At 46.2% G+C, this 18,407-nt stretch overlaps 1 protein-coding gene across 1 annotated transcript in view; it reads left to right on the top strand.

Annotated features, from left to right (window-relative positions):
* The first annotated feature begins 1,079 nt into the window (after nt 1-1,079).
* Nucleotides 1,080-18,407, top strand: part of LARP1 (La ribonucleoprotein 1, translational regulator) — a 125,340-nt gene continuing 108,012 nt past the window's right edge. Inside the window, exon 1 of the mRNA XM_058677561.1 lies at nt 1,080-1,136. Within this exon, the coding sequence (XP_058533544.1) occupies nt 1,091-1,136 (46 nt within the window). The 5' untranslated portion in view covers nt 1,080-1,090. The remainder of the gene's footprint in view (nt 1,137-18,407) is intronic.

The raw sequence follows: 18,407 nt of genomic DNA, 5'->3' as shown, positions 1-18,407 counted from the left end.
AAAGCAGTATGCTGCTTTGCTTGGATTGTTCTTGGTCTAGTCCTCAGCTTGTGAAGTACCTGTGTTTCTGACTGTGTGTGGATTCCGATTCAGTTGGATTGAGTTAGAACTCTAAAGATCCTGCATTTAGGGGCCAACATGGATGGAAAAATAAATATAAATAAGTAAGGATGTTTTTAAATATTTAAGGTTTTTTTTTTTTTGAAAGCCAGAGTTAAACAGATGGAGAGATCTTCCATTGACTGGTTCAGTCCCCAAGTGGCCACAATAGCCAGAGCTGAGCCGATCCAAAGCCAGGAGCCAGGGCTTCTTCTGGGTCTCCCATGCAGAGACCCAGTCCCAAGGGCTTAGGACATCCTCTACTGCTTCCTAGGCTGTAAGCAGGGAGCTGGAAGGGGAGTAGAAATTCTGGGACACGAACCAGCACCTGCTCATATGGAATATTGACACTGCAGGCAGTGGCTTATCCTACTATGCCATGGTGCTGACCCCAAAATAAATTTTAAAATGAAATGCAGGATATTTTGAAAAAAAAAATGTATTTGTTTTTTATTTGAAAGAGTCTGGAGAGACAGAGAGAGATCTTCCATTCAGTGTTCACTCTTCAAATGGCACAGTGGCTGAAATTGGGCCAGGCCAAAATCGGGAGCCAAGAGCTTCTGGGTCTCCCACATGGGTACAGGGGCCCAAGGACTTAGGTTGTCCTTCCACCACTTTCCTAGGCCATTAGCAGGGAGTTGGATGGGAAGTGGAGTATCTGGGGCTTGAACAAGTGCCCTTTGGCAGTGCCAGCATCACAGGCAGAGGCTTAAGCTTCTGCACTATTTAATACCAGCCCTAAGATCCTGCATTTCTGATAAGCCTCCAGCTAATGTCCACACTGCGATCCCGCAGTCCTCGCTTGGAACAACAGGGCCTCCTTATTTATTCCTAAGAGCCATTGATATGTGGCAGCCAGAAGGGGCTTAGAATCCCCAGGCCTGGCTCTCTCCAGCACACTGCTCCTCATCTTTATATTCCTGCATTCCTACCTGTTCAATTAGATTCTCATCAAGCTTATTTCCTTAGGACGGTAACGATGGATGGATGCATGCCAGGCTCCAGCAGGTGCGGCTCACAGTGGGTGCTGTGGAAAGGTACTTCCTGTTACTGGGGGCATGTTGGTGGGCAGTGAAACCCAACTCAGGGGGTGATTGGGTCTAGAAGATGTTTTTGGATCAGAACTGAAGCCAGAAAGCCACCTGCTGGGTTACGCATCACTGCCCAGTGCCCCCCACTCCCATCCTGCCACATTCCCCTGTGCTTCTCTATCCATACTTAGGCTCGCTGGCCTCCTCCATGCTGCTCCTCAGGCTCCATGGAGGCTGGCTGACAGTTGCTTATTGTGCGGTCTGGGCCAGTAAGGATTCAGTGGACATGTTCTGGTAGAGAGTGAGGGCAGCAGAGAAGGTCTCTTTAGGCTTTGAGTGCCCAGTTTAACTGAGGTTCTGAGTCTATGTAGCGAAAATGTAGAAACTAAACATGGCCTGTGGTAGCCTGCATAATGCTGTTGGGCAAATTAGAAAAAGGCTAAATTGAGCAATCAGGCAGGGGCAGGTTTTCCTCTCTCTCCTGCCCTCTCAACTGGTGACCTTTGTGCCGTATCCACACTGTGCAGCCCCACACGGCAGTCCTGGTGCCAGGGCTTCCCGAGGCGGCCTTGTGACTGGCTTAATCCTCCTGCTGGGATTAAGTCCCTTTCATAAACTTCCTCAACTCCACAAAACTCATCACAATTGCAACTAGATATCTGGAGGTGTATTTATTTTTACACGCAGGCCCCTGCACTAGGCTCTGTGATTTGTCCGGGCACACTTGTCCGGGCACAAGTCTGTGTCTTGTTGCAGGCTGTGTGCTTAGCCTCAGGGCCTAGCCTGTAGCAGGTGCTCCATATGTTTGGTGACTATTTCAGGAGCTCCTTGTCTATCAGGAAAGATGGGGCTCTCACCAAAACAGCTATGGCATGGGATGCAACAGGCCCAGAGTGCAACAAGTGGCATGGTTTCCGGGAGGGCGATGTCACTTCTGCCTGAGATTACCCAGGAATGCTGGCGGAAGAGGTGGTGTTTCAGCTGGGCTCCAACAAGAGTACATGGAGTTCCTTAGATCCGCACCAGTGGGAGGGTGTTCTTGGCAGAGGGAGCAGCGACAGCGAAGGTGCGGAGGAGGAAAAGGCCACTGTGTCTCCAAGGCAAGTCACAGAGCATGACCCGCAGACTGGACGAATGGGTTTTGTGAATTAGCTGTCGGTTTTTGTAGAATTTATTTATAGGCGGAGTTCAAAATCTTCCATCTGCTGGTTCCTTCCCAAATGGCTGCAACAGCTGGGTCTAAGCCAAGCCGAAGCCAGGAACTCAATCTACAACTTGGATGTGGGTTGGAGGCACCCAAGTACCTGAGCCATTATCCATTGTTTTCCCAGCTGTTTTAGCCAAGAACTGAATTGGAAGTGGAGCAGCTGGGTCTTGAAGCAGCATTCATATGGGATGTTGGCATCATGGGTGGTAGTTTAACTTGCTACACCATAATACTTGCCTCAGTGTATATTTTAAAATAGATTTCTCATAAACGTCCAGATTTCTCCTTGAAAAAGTTTGAAGATCCTGCTGAGCAGCATTGACTGGCACAGAGATGTAACCATCCCTTTAGCAAGTCTGTGCTTGTTCCAGTTTGCCACAATCCCCACCTCGCTCCCTTACCCCCCACCCAGCTCTTTTAGCTCATCCTTGTCCTTTCCTGACCTGACTTTGGAGCTGGCAGGCAGATCGTTTGCTTGGCACAGTGGAGCTAGGAGGAAGGATGGTTCAGGTTCTGCAGACCTTGAAGTGCCAGACTAAAGGTCTTGGCATATATTTGTCATGAAGGAAATGAACCGGGCAGGTTTTTTAGCTCTTGGGTTCCAAAAGGCTATAAGACAAAACCAAAGAGAGGCCTGGTGAATGTCACAGCTGGGTTTTGGAACTCATTAGTAAGAGGCCTCCATGCTGAGGGTATAACTTGCGCCCTCCACATGGGCATCCGGGTCTTCTCCAGCTCCACAGAGTACTGTGCAGTGTTCCCACGGCCCGACTTCCGAAGTGGAAACCTCCTGCCAAGGAAAATGTGAGGTTCTGGAAACCAGAGGAACAGAGAGCTCTGAAGGAGGCTTTCAAAGAAATGTCCCAAGGGCAGACCCATTGCTAAGGCCTTACTGTGGGACAGGGCTGGGGCCAGGAAGGTGCGTGGTGCTTTGGTTACTGACAAGGAGTTCATCACTAACTTCTTTGCCAATGCATTCCTTTATGTTTATGTGTGGCACAGTGGTTAAGTGGCTCCTGCTTAGGAGTTATGCCTGGGTTATGCTTGACTCCACTCTTAAATCCACTCTTAAATCCGGTTTCCTGTTCATGTGCACCCTGGGAGGCAGCTGGAGGAGACTTGGGCTACTGACTCTGGTTCAGCCACAGACATTGTGAGCATTTGGGGAATGAATCAGGCAATGAAGATCTCTCTCTCCTCTGTCAATCTGCCTTAAAATAAAAATAAATAGGGCCCAGCACTGTGGCCTAGTGGCTAAAGTCCTCGCCTTGAACACACTGGGATCCCATATGGGCACTGGTTCTAGTCCCGGCAGCCCTGCTTCCCATCCAGCTCCCTGCTTGTGGCCTGGGAAAGCAGTCGAGGACGGCCCAAAGCCTTGGGACCCTGCATCCACACAGGAAGCCTGGATGAAGCTCCAGGCTCCTGGCTTCGGATTGGCTCAGCTCCAGCCATTGCGGTCACTTGGGGAGTTAATAATTGGATGGAAGATCTTCTCTGTCTCTCCTCCTCTCTGTATATCTGATTTTGCAATAAAAATAAATAAATAAAACTAAATAAATCTTTAAATAATTAAATAAATAAAACCCAGCATATCCTCCTCAGAGATGGCTGCCTATGGGGCAGAGAACTTGATCCAACTGTTAAGAACTGAAATGTGTCTACCTTAAAATTATACCTTGAAGTGCTTAACAACCAAGTAATAAGAATATGGAGCACTTCATGAATTTGCATGCCATCTTTGCACAGGGGCCTTGAGCAAAAAAAAAAAAAAAAAAATTATTGTTTTTAGGTTTAGTGTATGTGCTGCCAAACTTTTGAAAAACTTGAAGCTTTTTTCTGTTTGTAAAAGTATGCATCCTGGGGCCAGTATTGTGGCACAGTGGCTTGGGCTTCTGCTAGTGATGCCAGCACTCCATATTGAAGTTAAGTTTGAGTCTCAGTTGCTCTGCTTTCCCTCCATCCTCCAGCCAACGCACCTAGGAAGGCTGTAGAAGAAGGCCCAGGGATTTGAGCCTCTGGCACATGTGCGGCAAGCCTGAATGGAGTTTCTGGTTCCTGACCCTGGCTTGGCACAGCCCTCGCTCCTGTGGGTTTCTAGGGACTGAACCATCAGAAAGATGAAAGACCTATCTCTCCAGCTCTCCCTCTTTTCCTTTTTTTTGTCAGCATGATTATTTTATTTTGATAATCTTTACATAGTTAGTTAGGGCACAAAAGGTCAAAGGCTACAGGAAAGTGGGTAAGACCGTTGTTTCCACATTCTCTCTCTCTTTTCTGTATCTAAGGTAAGGGGGGAGATAAAGGAAGAAGCCCCACCTAGCCCTTCCACCCATCCCAGGGTCCCCAATGTGGGACATGCTCCATGGGTACTGTTCAAGTGGTTTTGATAGTTCAGCAGTTCTGAATTGCTACCAGTATTTCCATTCCAAGCATGATGAAATCTCTCCAGAATCCACCTTAGAGTCTCTGCCCAGATTTTCACTGCCTACACATGGCTAGGGTAGTTGATTGATTTGTTCTGTTCTCTGTCCTTTGTTGGGTACCAGGTGTCCTCTGCAGGTTCTGATAGACTGTCATATCCTCCGTGTGCACCTGGATATGTTGTTCACTGCTCAGTCTGAGAAACTCTCCCTGTTTCTTCTGTCCTCTGCATTCAAATGTCATAAATATTCTCATTTGAAATAATTTGGACAATATAAAGAAGTGAAGTGGGTTGACATTGTGGCATACTGAGTTAAGCTACCTATGACTGGCAACTCATGTCAGTGCCGGTTCCGGTCCTGGATACTCCACTTCTGAGCCACATCTCAACTCATGCGCTTGGGAAAACATCTAAGAATAGCCCAAGTCCTTGGGCCACTGCACCCATGTGGGAGACCTAGAAGAGGGTCCTGCCTGCAGTCTGGCCAGCCCTACAGCCCCACCCCACCCACTGAGATCATTTAGGGAATGAACTAGCACGTGTAAGATCTCTCTCCCGCTCACTCTTCCTCTCTCTGTAACTCTGCCTTTCAAATAAATAGAAACAAATCCTTTATTTATTTTTTTATTTGAAAGATTTATTTATTTTTAGTTTGAAGGGCAAAGTTACAGAGAGAGGGAGACAGAGAGGTCTTCCATATGCTATTCACTCTCCAAATGGTTGTAACAGTCAGAGCTGAGCTGACCTAGAGCCAGGAGCCAGGAGCCAGGAGGCTCTTTTAGGTCTCCCACATGGGTACAGGGGCCCAAGAAACTGGGCTTTCTTCTGCTGCTTTCCCAGGCATATAAGCAGGGAGCTGAATTGGAATTGGAGCAGTTGGGTCCAGAACCAGTACCCATATGGGATGTTGGCGCTAACAGTTAGAGGATTAGTATGTTACACTACCATGCCAACCCTACAAATCAATGTTAAAAGAAAAAAAAAAGATGTAGATAATTATCTCTGGTCATCATCCTGGCAGAGGTAACACTGTTAATAGGTTTGTGGATTTACTTACATTTTTTTTTCAATGTACCTATACTTTTTTAAAAAAACAAAGTTGGAAGAAGATAAGACGAAACAAATTTGAGTCAAATTTCACCTACTATTGTACTGTGAATATTTTACCTTGCAAATGTATTAGTGTTTTCCTTCTGTAGGCTTTCTACATCAATAATGAAATTCAAAAAAAAAAAGAAAAAAAAAAGAAAATAACTTGATACTTTCCATGTTACTAACTATGGTCTGGAGAAACATTTTGCATGCTTGTTTTCTTCCTCATCACAAATATGATTTATTTCATCCTGCCAAAAACTAATATTTTGACCCTCACTTCATAGAGAAAAGTGAGACACAAAGATGAAGTGGTTTACCCAAAAACAAGTAACTGGCAGCTCGCAAAGGGCTGCACTGTAAACTCCAGGTCTTCTGAGTGTTGGTTGGTGACATGGGGTGGGGGACAGCCAGGCCTACTTCTCCCTTCGCATTACACTTAGTATAGATAACACAAACTGTGCTGTATGTCCTGGAATAGGCAGCTTTAAACAGGCAGGTTTTATGCAGGCTCTAGATGGTTTGTCAGTCTCACAGGTAGCTTGGTTGTAGGCATGCCAGCCCACTGACTCCCTAATAATGAAAATAACTGGCCTTTATCCTAGGGCAGACCCCTGATGACCCCTCACTCTTTGAATTAGCTAAATCTCACCCAACTGTATAAAGCCTTCCTTGTACACCAGTTTATAATAGACAAAACAAGCTGGCATGTGGCAGGGCAAGTGAAGCTACTTTCAGTGCATGGCACCTCCTTTGAGGGTACTTGGGAATGAGTCCTGGCTGTTCCACTTCTAGTCCAGCTTCCTACTTCCTGCTCTCCCGCGAAGCAGTGCATGATGGGTCCCTGCTACCTAGTATCACCCGAATGGAGTATCCATCCTCCATAGCCGCCCAGGAAGCCCTGCACTCTCACCCTTCCTTGGGCAAAGACAACTATCACCATACCTACAAGGAAACCTGCACGATAACATCCAAGCTTCTATCCTCCTGCCTCCCAATGTCTTGTGTCATATTTATTTATTTATTTAAGATTAATTTATTGCTTTGAAAGGAAGTTACAGAGCAAGAAAGATATTCCAAAAACTAGTTCATTTCCCAAATAGCCACAAGGATTGTGGCTGGGCAAAACCCCGAAGTCAGGAGCTTCTTCCAGGTCTCCCACATGGGTTCAAGGGCCTAAGGAGTTGAGCCATCTTCCATTGTTTTCCCAGGCCATTATCAGGGACCTGGATCTGAAGGAATTAGCCAGGACTCAAACCAGTGCCGTTAAGGGATGCTGGAGTCGCAGGCGGCAACTTAACACATCGTGCCACAGTGTCAGCCTGTGAGGAGTCTAATGGCTAATAGGCAGTTAGGATCTCTGATCCCTGGTGAAGTTACATTTTAAAATATAAAATCTTGCTTCTCCCCATTTTTTTTGTCCTTCCAAGAGCATTTCTTTGTCCCTACGTCCCCTTGAGGGAGAGAAAGGGAAAAAAAATCAGGTCCACTTGGAGATGCTATCATGCATATCATCAGAATGGGAGGAGGAGGCCACCAGGCACACCCTTCTGATGTCCTTTTTGTTCTGAACAAGGTGCTAACATTGCTATTGTGAAAGAGTCCCCCTACCTTTTTTTCTTTTAGATTTATTCATTGTTTATTGAAAGGCAGATTTACCAGAGGGAAGAGGAGGCAGAGAGAAAGATGTTCCATCCACTGGTTCTCTCCCCAAGCAGCCGCATTGCCCGGAGCTGAGCTGATCCAAAGCCCGGAGCTTCCTCTGGGTCTTGCATGGGGATACAGGGTCCCAAAGCTTTGGGCCATCCTCCACTGCTTTCTCAGGCCACAAGCAGGTGCTGAAAGGAAAGTGCAGCTGCTGAAACACCAACCGGTGCCCATATAGGATCCAGGTGCTTGTAAGGTGAGGATTTAGACACAAGACCATCCCGCTGGGCCCCCAAGTTCCCGTTGTTTTTTTTTTTCCCTACCATTTACCCCCCGACTCAAGCTGAGGTGGTGCTTAAAGGACACCACTTCCCCTGTTTTCTTGGGTCTTTCCCCCTTGAGACGCCCTCCTGTCACCATAGCAGGAGACCTTTCTCTCACTCTTTCTTAAATAAATGTTGCTTTGCACACTGAAATCATCCACGTGAAAATTATTCTTTCACGTGAGACAAGAAACAAGGTTTCTGTCATCTTTCGCATCGAATTTCCCACAACAAGCTGCCTTCCTTTCTCATCCTCACAAAGTAGACACTCGGGAGTTGCACCCACGTTCAGATCCCAAGCCCACTGCTTCCAAGCACTGCTAGTTCCTGCGCAGCATGGAACCCTGTCATCCACAACTTTAAAATGGGGCTGGCAGCATTCATCCCACAGGACTGTAAATGAATCACTTAGGGTAGTCCCTGAATAATAATGAACTCACCCTAAGTGCCTATTGCTATTATAATTCTCAGCTTTTTGCTTTCTGCCCCATCTCCCTCAAAGCTGTTATTTTCTCTATAAGCTGTGTCTCCAGGTGTAGCCACAAAGCCCTTCTCCCTTTACCCAACACACTGCAAAGCCCTTCAGTATCCCCCTCCCACTTCAGATGTCAGACATTGCTTGTGAAGATTTTGATAATTCCATCCAGCAGAATAAACAATTCCTTTCTCCTTGGTCTGCCCATCACCGCACTTAGCATCGCCAACCTGGGACAACAGCATTAAGTGCCTCCTGATGGGGTGTGGCGGAGTACTTAGCTCCACCTGTGTTGGCTCCTGCCAAAGACCTTAAGCCTTTATTTAATCAGGCCGTTAGAATTAGCTTGGGTTTACAGGAAATTCAGGGAATAGAGGAACACGCCAAACAGTACAGAGAAGCAATAAGACACGTGCAGAATGTGGGATAGTTTATAAGACAAATGCCTGAGCTTTTTAAGAAAAGCCAATGTTCCTGACTTCGGATCAATGCAGTACCGGCCGTTGCCATGGACGGAAGATCTTCCTCTCTGTCTCCCCTCCTCTCTGTACATCTGCCTTTCCAATAAAAATAAATAAATCTTAAAAAAAGAAGAAGAAAAGAAAAGCCAATGTTGTCAAAAAAAAAAAAAAAAAAAAAGCCGAGGAGGTGGGGGAAGGGGCCAGTGCAATGGCTCAATTGGCCAATCACCTGCCTGCAAATGCCAGGATCCCTTATGAGTGCTGGTTTATGTCCCAACTGCCCCACTTCCAATTTAGCTGCCTGGTTAAGGCCTAGGAAAGCAATGAAGAATGGCTCAAAGCCATAGGATCCTGTGCCTGTTTGGGAGACCCAGAAGAGGCTCCTGGATCCTGGCTGTGGATCAGCTCAGCTTTAGCTGCGGCCTTTTAGAGAGGTAGCCAACAGATGGAAGTTTTTTCTGTCTCCTGATTTCTGTTAATCTGCCTTCTTATAAAAAATAAGTCTTAAAAAAAAAAAGAAAAAAAAAGCCAAGGAGAGGAAGTTTTAGAAATTTGAAAAGATCAGTGAATCTAAGAACCAAATGTAAAACATGATTCTTAGTTGTGACTTGGTTTACTGACAGTTAAACAAAAAGATAGAGGCCATGTTTGGCAGTGGATTTTGTGTTAGATAATACAAGGAAATCATTGTTAATTTCATGAAATGTGATAAATAACTTGTGATTGTGAAATCATAAATAACTTAAGATTGGAAATGCATGCTGGAGTATTCAGTCAGTAGAATGTGTTAACTAGCTTTAAAACGGGTAGCCATGCATTTTAAATATAGTGAGGTAAAGTAGTTATGCTAAACTCTTGAAAGTTATGGATGCTGTGTGATAGATGCACAGGTATTCATCTACTTTTCTGTTTCCACATTTTTGTAATGAAAAGTTTAAGATGTTTTTCCTCCAGGGCTCTCCTACAGTTTTGGGGGATTTCTTTATTATAACTATATGGGGCAATTTGAAGCCCTTTATTAATAACACTATATAATAACACAATATTTCACATGATGCCAATCTGTCTTGCCATTCAGACCATAAACTGTGAACTCACAAGGGGTGGGATTTAGGTCTAGAGCAACTATATTTTCCTCACGATGCCGAGTATATAATATTCAATAAACATTTATGAAATCAGAGGAGAACTAGGGTTGCTGTGTTGCGTAACTCATCAGTAAAGTTCTGGTCATCACCATTGTCTCACTCCTCTCTCACCATCCTGCTGGCATGGATAACTGTGTGGGCACCTGTGTCTGCCAGAAGAAAGAAAACCCGTAGATTCAGATTCTGTAGGACTAGGCTTTGACCAAGGAATCTACGTGTTTATTTAAAAGACAGAGGTGGGAGTGTTACTATATGCTGGTTCACTTCCCAAATGTCCACAGAGCTCCTCCCCCTTCCCTCCCATGCCCACAAAGGTCTGGGCTAGCCTGGTAACTGAGCTCAGAAGTCAAACACTCAGTCCAAATCTCCCTTGCGGGTGACAGGGACCCACTACTTGAACCATTATCTGCTGACTCCTGGGATCAGCATGAGCAAGAAGCCAGAGATAGGAGGCAGAGCCAAGGATGGAACCAGTGCTATGGCACTTCAGTGAGATTTGGCCATCCTTTTAAGATTTACTCATTTTTGTTAGAAAGTCAGATTTATAGAAAGGAAGAGAGACAGAAAGATTTTCAATTCGCTGGTTCACTCTGCAAGAGTCAATCAGGAGCCAGGAGCTTTTTCTGGGTCTCCCATGTGGGCACAGGGTCCCAAGGCTTTGGGCCATCCTTTACTGCTTCCCAGGCCACAAGCAGGGAGCTCGAAGGGAAGTGGAGCAGCCAGGACATGAACCAGCACCCATATGGAATCCTGGTATATGCAAGGCAAGAACTTCAGCTACCAGACTATGATGCCAGCCCTGGGATTTGGCAATCTTAAGCAGCTTCTGACCTCCCAAGCTGAAGCCTGCTCTGGCACCTACATTTTAAATAAGCCATCTGGAATGTCCCTGATACTAGGGACTTCTGTCTGTGTGAGAAACACCTAAATGAAGACTATACAGGAGGAGTTGAAATGTATGTATTATCTTGTCGGCAACGCCAGCGTCGCCGTGTACCCCGAGCCAAGCGGAGGGACTAGGGTTACAGAAAAGACAACACTGGGCCCTGCGGCGTGGCCTAGCGGCTAGAGTCCTCACCTTGAAAGCCCCGGGATCCCATATGGGCGCTGGTTCTAATCCCGGCAGCTCCACTTCCCATCCAGCTCCCTGCTTGTGGCCTGGGAAAGCAGTTGAGGACAGCCCAATGCATTGGGACCCTGCACCCACATGGGAGACCCGGAAGAGGTTCCAGGTTCCCAGCTTCGGATCGGCATGCACCGGCCCGTTGGGGCTCACTTGGGGAGTGAAAACATCGGATGGAAGATCTTCCTCTCTGTCTCTCCTCCTCTGTGTATATCTGACTGTAATAAAATGAATAAATCTTTAAAAAAAAAAAAAAGACAACACACAGTGGGTCATTCTTGTAAAGAGAATGCCATTTATTTGAGGTTAGCCTGCCTCTTTTACAGTCTGCCTAGTTCCTCCCAGTATTATCCCAATGCTCAAGCAACTCCTAAGCTCCCCTGAGGGCATCTTAAGAAAGGGGAAGCAGGGAAGAGGGAATTTGCAGTCAAGCCAGGGGCTAAATGTATCAGGCCAAGATTGCCCATCCTGTTACCCCTTAGAAACAAGCTAAGCTGTGGAGTTAACCCTTGGGAGACCGGGGCCTACATTATCTCAGGCAGAAAATTGCTCCATCTCACTGGAGCATATTCATGCTATGACTCCTGAAATTCCTCAGGGCTGGATGGAGCCCTTGCAGGGGGAATGGAGTTGGCTCAGGGACAGAGGCGCACATACCCCTGCAACAACTCCATTCTCATCTGTTTGTAGTTGGGGGTCTGTTGCTTAGAAACCATAAATAATGTTCTGTCCCTGCTATGCAAGTGAAGGAGGGAGGCACAGAGAGAACCATGTGTTTTCCAAGGGTCTTGGAAGTACCTGCAGCTCATTGACATGACCCCCAGCCCTCTGTTCCTGCCCAAAGCCTTTCTCACCAGCTGGCGCTATATACATTCTTTTTCTGGGTGGCTCTTCCCCCCACCTCTAGCAAATCCTTCACAAGACAAGAAGAGCTTAGACTAGGGTGAGGGGGAGAAGAGCTTAGACTAGGGTGAGGGGGGTGAGCTACCTGCCTCAGACATAAGGTAGACAGGTTCCTCAAACTCCAGTAATCAAGTACTATTTGAAGGCAAAATTTTAAAAAGTGAAGTAGATATAAAAGGTTCATGATGAAAAAAAAAAAACCACTAAAATCTGAAACAACAGCAGGTTAGGTTTTTCCCTTTGTTCCCCGCTCCTTAGAGCTTTGTCTGGCAGTACCCTTCATTCTTTTTTTTTATTTTTATTTTATTTTTAAGATTTATTTTATTTTCATTACAAAGTCAGATATACTGAGAGGAGGAGAGATAGAGAGGAAGTGGAGCTGCCGGGATTAGAACCAGCGGCCATATGGGATCAAGGCGAGGACCTTAGCCACTAGGCCATGCTGCCGAGCCCCCTTCATTCTGTCTTGACTTAAAATCTTGATATTTTACTGTGTGTGAATTTTGGTTTTGAAATAGTGCATTACAGTATTGTCATTTATCTAGATTACTGATAATTTTTCTATCTCCCTTAATTTAATGTCCAAGGCAATTGCGTCAATTCCCTCACCCTAATCTGGGCCTTATAAAATAGGCCTTTTGGCAGACAGCTGAGGAATGCCTTATTGCCCTCTGGGAATCCTTCCAGATCCTATCACTTTATTTGTCTGATCAAACTGTTGCTTGCTGGGTCTCCTTGTGACATTGCCCTTGTCTCTTGACCTGTAGAAAGGATTGCAATCTGCAGTGGTTATTTGTTTTGCTGATGCAGCAAGATTCTCCCTTTTCCTGGCAGCTGCAATTACAGTACAGGTTTGGGAAGCACCCTTGCCCCAGTCTAGCTGACTGCAGCCCAGTGGGAGGTGAGCCCACAGGCAAGTGATCCCATGACTCAGCATCACCAATCAGTGCCTTGCCTGCTTTGCTGACAGTGATTGGTTCAGCAGTAGTCATGTGACTCAGTTATAGCCAATGAGACTTGATTCTGGGATTCTGGTCTAAACTGTTGGGAAAGATTAGTGTCTTTTGCTTGTGGTAGATCAGAGATGAATATATAAGCCACTAATGGGCTGGGCCTGCATGTCCCCACTGAAAACAGCAATCAGTGGAGTGATAGAAACAGGGAGGAGACATCCTGATTCTCCTGTGGAACCCTCAAACCCAGTCTGCCCTCTGGACTTAAGGGATGTGTGGGGTAACACTTGCCCATATCTGAGTTGTGTCTCTGGTCATTTGGGGGGTTCCCAGCAACTACAGAGTTTCCCCTAAATAGCTTCTTCCATGTACTGGCATTCAAAGTCATGTTTGAGGGAAATCTTGGAAGGGAGAAGAGGCTTGGAGGCAGCAGCACCCATAGACAACTTTCCTGGCCTCTGGGGCTACTGTCAGGCCCTGTAGGAAATAGTTATACATCTACTTACTCATTTGTCTTAGGACCTATGCAACTCTGGAGCAGCTTCCACTGTTAACTGCCAGTTGGCCCATCTACCCCAGGTTTACATGTACCAAATCACCAACCCAGGGAAGGCCATGGCTAAGCAGCAGATGAATGTTCTTTCCTTCCGTTGAGTCTGCTGTTGGATAGATAGACTTTCTCTAGGAATTGAAGCCTTCCTAAGAGCAGCTGAGGTTGGAATTCAGCAAACTACAGCCACCACCACCCCTTTTATAAAACAGGATCTATTTATCTGAAAGGAAGAGTCAGAAAGACAAAGAGAGAGATATCAGTCTATCTCTCTATTGGTTCACTCCTTAAGTGGCCACAGCAGCCAGGGCTGAGCCAGGCTGAGGCTGGTTCACTCAAATGAGTGGCAGGGGCCCAAGCACCTGAGCTATCTTCCGCTGTTTTCTAGCCCTGTGAGGGCCTTTGCCACCATGCTGGCCCCAGAACCTTGAAATAAAGAACCTCTTGACAGTTTGTTTTGCCAGACCACCAAGATGTACAGATGTGCTAACCTACAGATTCTGTGCTGATTGACTCCTTCAACAAACTTAAAATTTTTAAATAATTTAAGAAACACTAAGATGGAGGGAGCTCCCGAGTACTGGCTCACTTCCTAAGTGTCCACCATGTCTAGGGAAGATGAAGCCTGGAGCCAAGAATGCAACCCAGATTTCCCACATGCATAGCGGAGCTGCAGGTACTCAAGCTGTCGCCTGCTACTTCTCAGATTCTGCATTAGTGGGAAGCTGGAATTAGGAGCCAGAGCTGGGACATGAACTCAAACCCTCTGATGTAGGGTGCACACATCTGAAGTGGCAGTTATAGCTAGTCCCAGTGATCCCCCAACATATGCTACCCGAGTGCTAACTCCAGGCAAGGCACCATTCTAAGCCAGCACCCAGGATCCAGTGGGGAACAATAAGAGCAGTCTCTGGTCCCAGGGAGCCAACCAACAGTCTAGTCAGTAAGCATACATTAGGCAGATAATTGCAGGTGCAATTATTCAATTACAAGTGTGATAAGCACTGAGAAGGAATAGTTGAGGCTGTTATGGGAGAATACAGCAACAACATCCTCACCCATTGGCCATCTGTGACTAAGCAACTTTGTGTCTATGGCAGATTCTGACTGACCACTGCTGGGCACTAGTAAGCCAGTGAGGAAAGGGCTTCCCTCAAGTGCTCACAGAGTACCACAATGTATCCTCTAATGAGTGATGCATCCAGTCTGTGGGGGTGAGCAAGTGCAGGGTCACAGCTTTGACATCAGCTTAAGAACAACTCCTACTCCTGCCTCTGGAGGAGAAACACACACACCTAACAGGCTTCGTTCATTCACCTCGTGTTGGTCTGACCATGTTTCCCCCTGACCTTCAACAGCTTTCATGCTCCAGGATTGGAAAACATGGGCTCCATGGTCTCTGGGCCTACTGAGAATGTTCTGTCAGGCTCTGTAAAAATAGGATCTTGGGTGAACATTACACAGTTTCCTTGGGAGAAAAGGGCATGAGGAAAGGGAAGGCTCCAGGATTGAAAACCATCAGGGTCCCCTGGCTCCAGTGTGCTGGAAACGAGAGTTCACACATCTTGTAATATTTCTGGCTGTCTGGCCCCAGGGGTATAGACCAGAGTACAATGGGCAGCTCCCCGCAGAGGAATTTCTGGATGGCTTTATTGTTCAGAGTATCTGATAGGCTCAGGCTCTGGCAGTTGGAAACAGGGCCCAATTCCATAGAGCTGGGAATGAGGCTCATGACAACAGAAGGGAGCGTGTGGAGGACTTCAGACACTGGAGGCCTGCCCTTGTTCTGCCGGTGAGCTTCCCTATAGGTAGGCTGCAACAGCTAGAATCCCCTGGCCTTCCGCGCCCTGCTGCAGGCCTGACATGCGACCGCATGGGAAACATGGAGAACTAAGGACACACACCAGCATCAGTATGGGATGTCACTATCCCAGGTGGTTGCTTTACATGCTGTGCCACAACCCTGTTCTTCCAGCTACTGGGTTGTGCTGCAAATGCCCATATGCCCTGGGACTAGACCAAGGTGAACTCAGGTCTTCTACCTGGGTGGCAGGAACTCACATGAACCATCCCCACTGCCTCCCAGCGTTTGCATTAACAGGACAGTGGAGTCAGCAACCAGAGGCAGATATTAAACTCAGGCACCGAGATACAGAACATGGGGATCTTCACCAGTTTCAACTGTAGACCAAATTCCCACCCCAGATCAAAATACTTGAGAACAACATAGAATGTGGTATTTTGTCCTCTGGCTAAGGCCTTACTTTGTATCAATACAAATAAGAGTAGATAACCTATGCATGAGGTCTGATACCTTTGCAGTCACTGGGTAAAAGGCATTATGTGTATCCTGTCACTTGCTCTTCACATCATCCTATGAAATAGGCAATATCATTCTTTTTTTTTTTTTTTAAGATTTATTTTATTTTTATTACAAAGTCAGATATACTGAGAAGAGGAGAGACAGAGAGGAAGTGGAGCCGCCGGGATTAGAACCAGCGGCCATATGGGATCAAGGCAAGGACCTTAGCCACTAGGCCACGCTGCCAAGCCCGGCAATATCATTCTTTGAGGAAAGAGGCACTAAATAACTTAGCCATGGTTGTAGCAGGGGAGTCAGAATTCGACTTAAGAACCTGTGACTCCAAAGTGTTGTGAATTGGCTGTTCATGGAAGGCTTAACTGCATTCCTGGTTGCTCTGTGAACCAGCTCTGTGTCCTTGGCAAGTCATTTAATGTCTCTGGGCCTTGAGTTTCACAGGAATGATATCTATCACAGCTGGCCAGGGGCCTAATCCTTATCTAACCCAGCATCAAAATCAGAGTTCCCCAAACTAAGTTGTCATCTGACCTTCCAGGAGACCGGGAGAGTGATAACAGCCAAATTTCCCAACCAGGCCAATTTTAATTGGTAGGATAATTAAGTTCCCTCTACTTTAATCCTTGTCAGGAAAAAAAAAAAAAAAAAAAAGAGCAAGTTGTTGATCAGCTTTTTCCTATTATTCTGTCTCCCTGTCCCCACCTTTTAAGGAAAGTGATTTTGAGATGACCAACCTGCTCTTTGCTCTTTGTTTCTGCATTTTTTCAGCTCTCCTCCATCTCTAAAACCAAACCTTTTTGTTCAATCCATTGAAATACAAATTCTGCTTCATGTAATGAAATGCCAAATTCTAGAATCACAAAGCCAGTTAAGATCTCTGAACTAAAGTATGTACTTTAAAAAAAAAAGATTTATTTATTGTATTCAAAAGTCAGAATTACGGAGATGGGGATCTTCCATCCGCTGGCTCACTGTTCAAAAGGCCACAACTGCCAGAGCTGAACTGATCCACAAGCTGGGAGCCAGAGGTTCTTCCCTGTCTCCCACATGGGTTCAGGTTCCCAAGGACTTAGGGCATCCTCCATTGTTTTCCCAGGTATGTTAGCAGGGACCTAGATCAGAAGTGGAGCACCTGGGACACAAACTGGTACCCATGTGGAATGCCAACTGTACAGAGGCTTAACCTTACAACACCATCACTCTGGGAGGATACTGCTTGCATCTCTCTCGCCAACATCCCTCCACCCTCCTTATCTTCTAGGTTCCCAGAGATTCAGGGCCAATTTGGTCTTAGAATGAGCAAGGGGCCCAGTGTGGCATAGCCTAGCAGCTAAAGTCCTCGCCTTGAATGTGCCAGGATCCCATATGGGCACCAGTTCTAATCCCAGTGGCCCCGCTTCCCATCCAGCTCCCTGCTTGTGGCCTGGGAAAGCAGTCGAGGATGCCCCAAAACCTTGGGACCCTGAACCTGTGTGGGAGACTCAGAAGAGCCTCCAGGCTCCTAGCTTCAGATGAGCACAGTTCCAGTCATTGTAGCTGCTTGGGCAGTGAAACATTGGATGGAAGATCTTCCTCTCTGTCTCTCCTCCTCAATGTGTATCTGCCTTTCCAATAAAAATAAATAAAATCTTAAAAAAAAAAAAAATAAGTGAAACAGCCAGGACAGGAACTGCTGTCCATATGAGATACTAACAACACAGGCAGAAGATTAGCTTGCCACGCCATTGCATCAGCCCTTAAGGTGTATACTTTTACTCTTTCACAGGTCATATTTATTTGAATTGCAATTGTGATTCATTAATATTGCTTAATTTTCTTGCTTTTTAAAAATGATTTCTTTATAGGGCTCGGCAGCGTGGCCTAGTGGCTAAGGTCCTCGCCTTGATCCCATATGGTCGCTGGTTCTAATCCCGGCAGCTCCACTTCCTCTCTATCTCTCCTCCTCTCAGTATATCTGACTTTGTAATAAAAATAAAATAAATCTTAAAAAAAAATGATTTATTTGTTTTTACTTGAAGGAAAGATTTATAGAGAAAAGAGGAGAGGGAGAGAGTGTGAGAATGAGATCTTGGATTTGAGGGAGGGAGCTAGATGGGAAATGGAGCAGCCAGGTCAAGAAAGGGTACCTGTTATGGGATGCCGTCGCTTACACAGCAGAGGATTAGCCAATTGAGCCATCACTCCAGCCCCTATGTTTTTTTTTAAGACAGAGAGGCAGAAAGATGGTTAGAAAAAGCTCTTCCCTAAAGCCACTTCACTTTCCAAATGCCCGCAAGAGCTGAGGCTGGACCAGGCTGACACCAGTGGCCTCGGACTCAGTCTGAGTCTTCCTTGTGGGTGTCAAGAACCTAAGTCCTTGAACTCTCCTCTGCTGCCTCCCAGGTGTACATTAGCAGGAAGCTGGATCAGAACTGCAGGAGTTAAAACTTGAACTAGGCACTTTGATGTGGGATGTTTGTGTCTGAAGGGGGGGACTTAACTACTGGACCACAATCTGCCCCTTAAGGTTTTTGTTTGTTTGTTTGTTTTAATATCTATTTAAGAGAGGCAGAGAGAAAACCTTGTCTGCTAGTTCACACCTTACTTGGAGTTCTGCCAGTCTCCCACTTGGGTGCCAGGAACCCATTTGAGCCATCACCATTGCTCCAGT

This window comes from Ochotona princeps, chromosome 19, assembly GCF_030435755.1.
Source record: "Ochotona princeps isolate mOchPri1 chromosome 19, mOchPri1.hap1, whole genome shotgun sequence".
Lineage (NCBI taxonomy): Eukaryota > Metazoa > Chordata > Mammalia > Lagomorpha > Ochotonidae > Ochotona > Ochotona princeps.
Note: the sequence above shows the minus strand (reverse complement) of the source record. Positions and strands in the feature narration are given on the sequence as shown.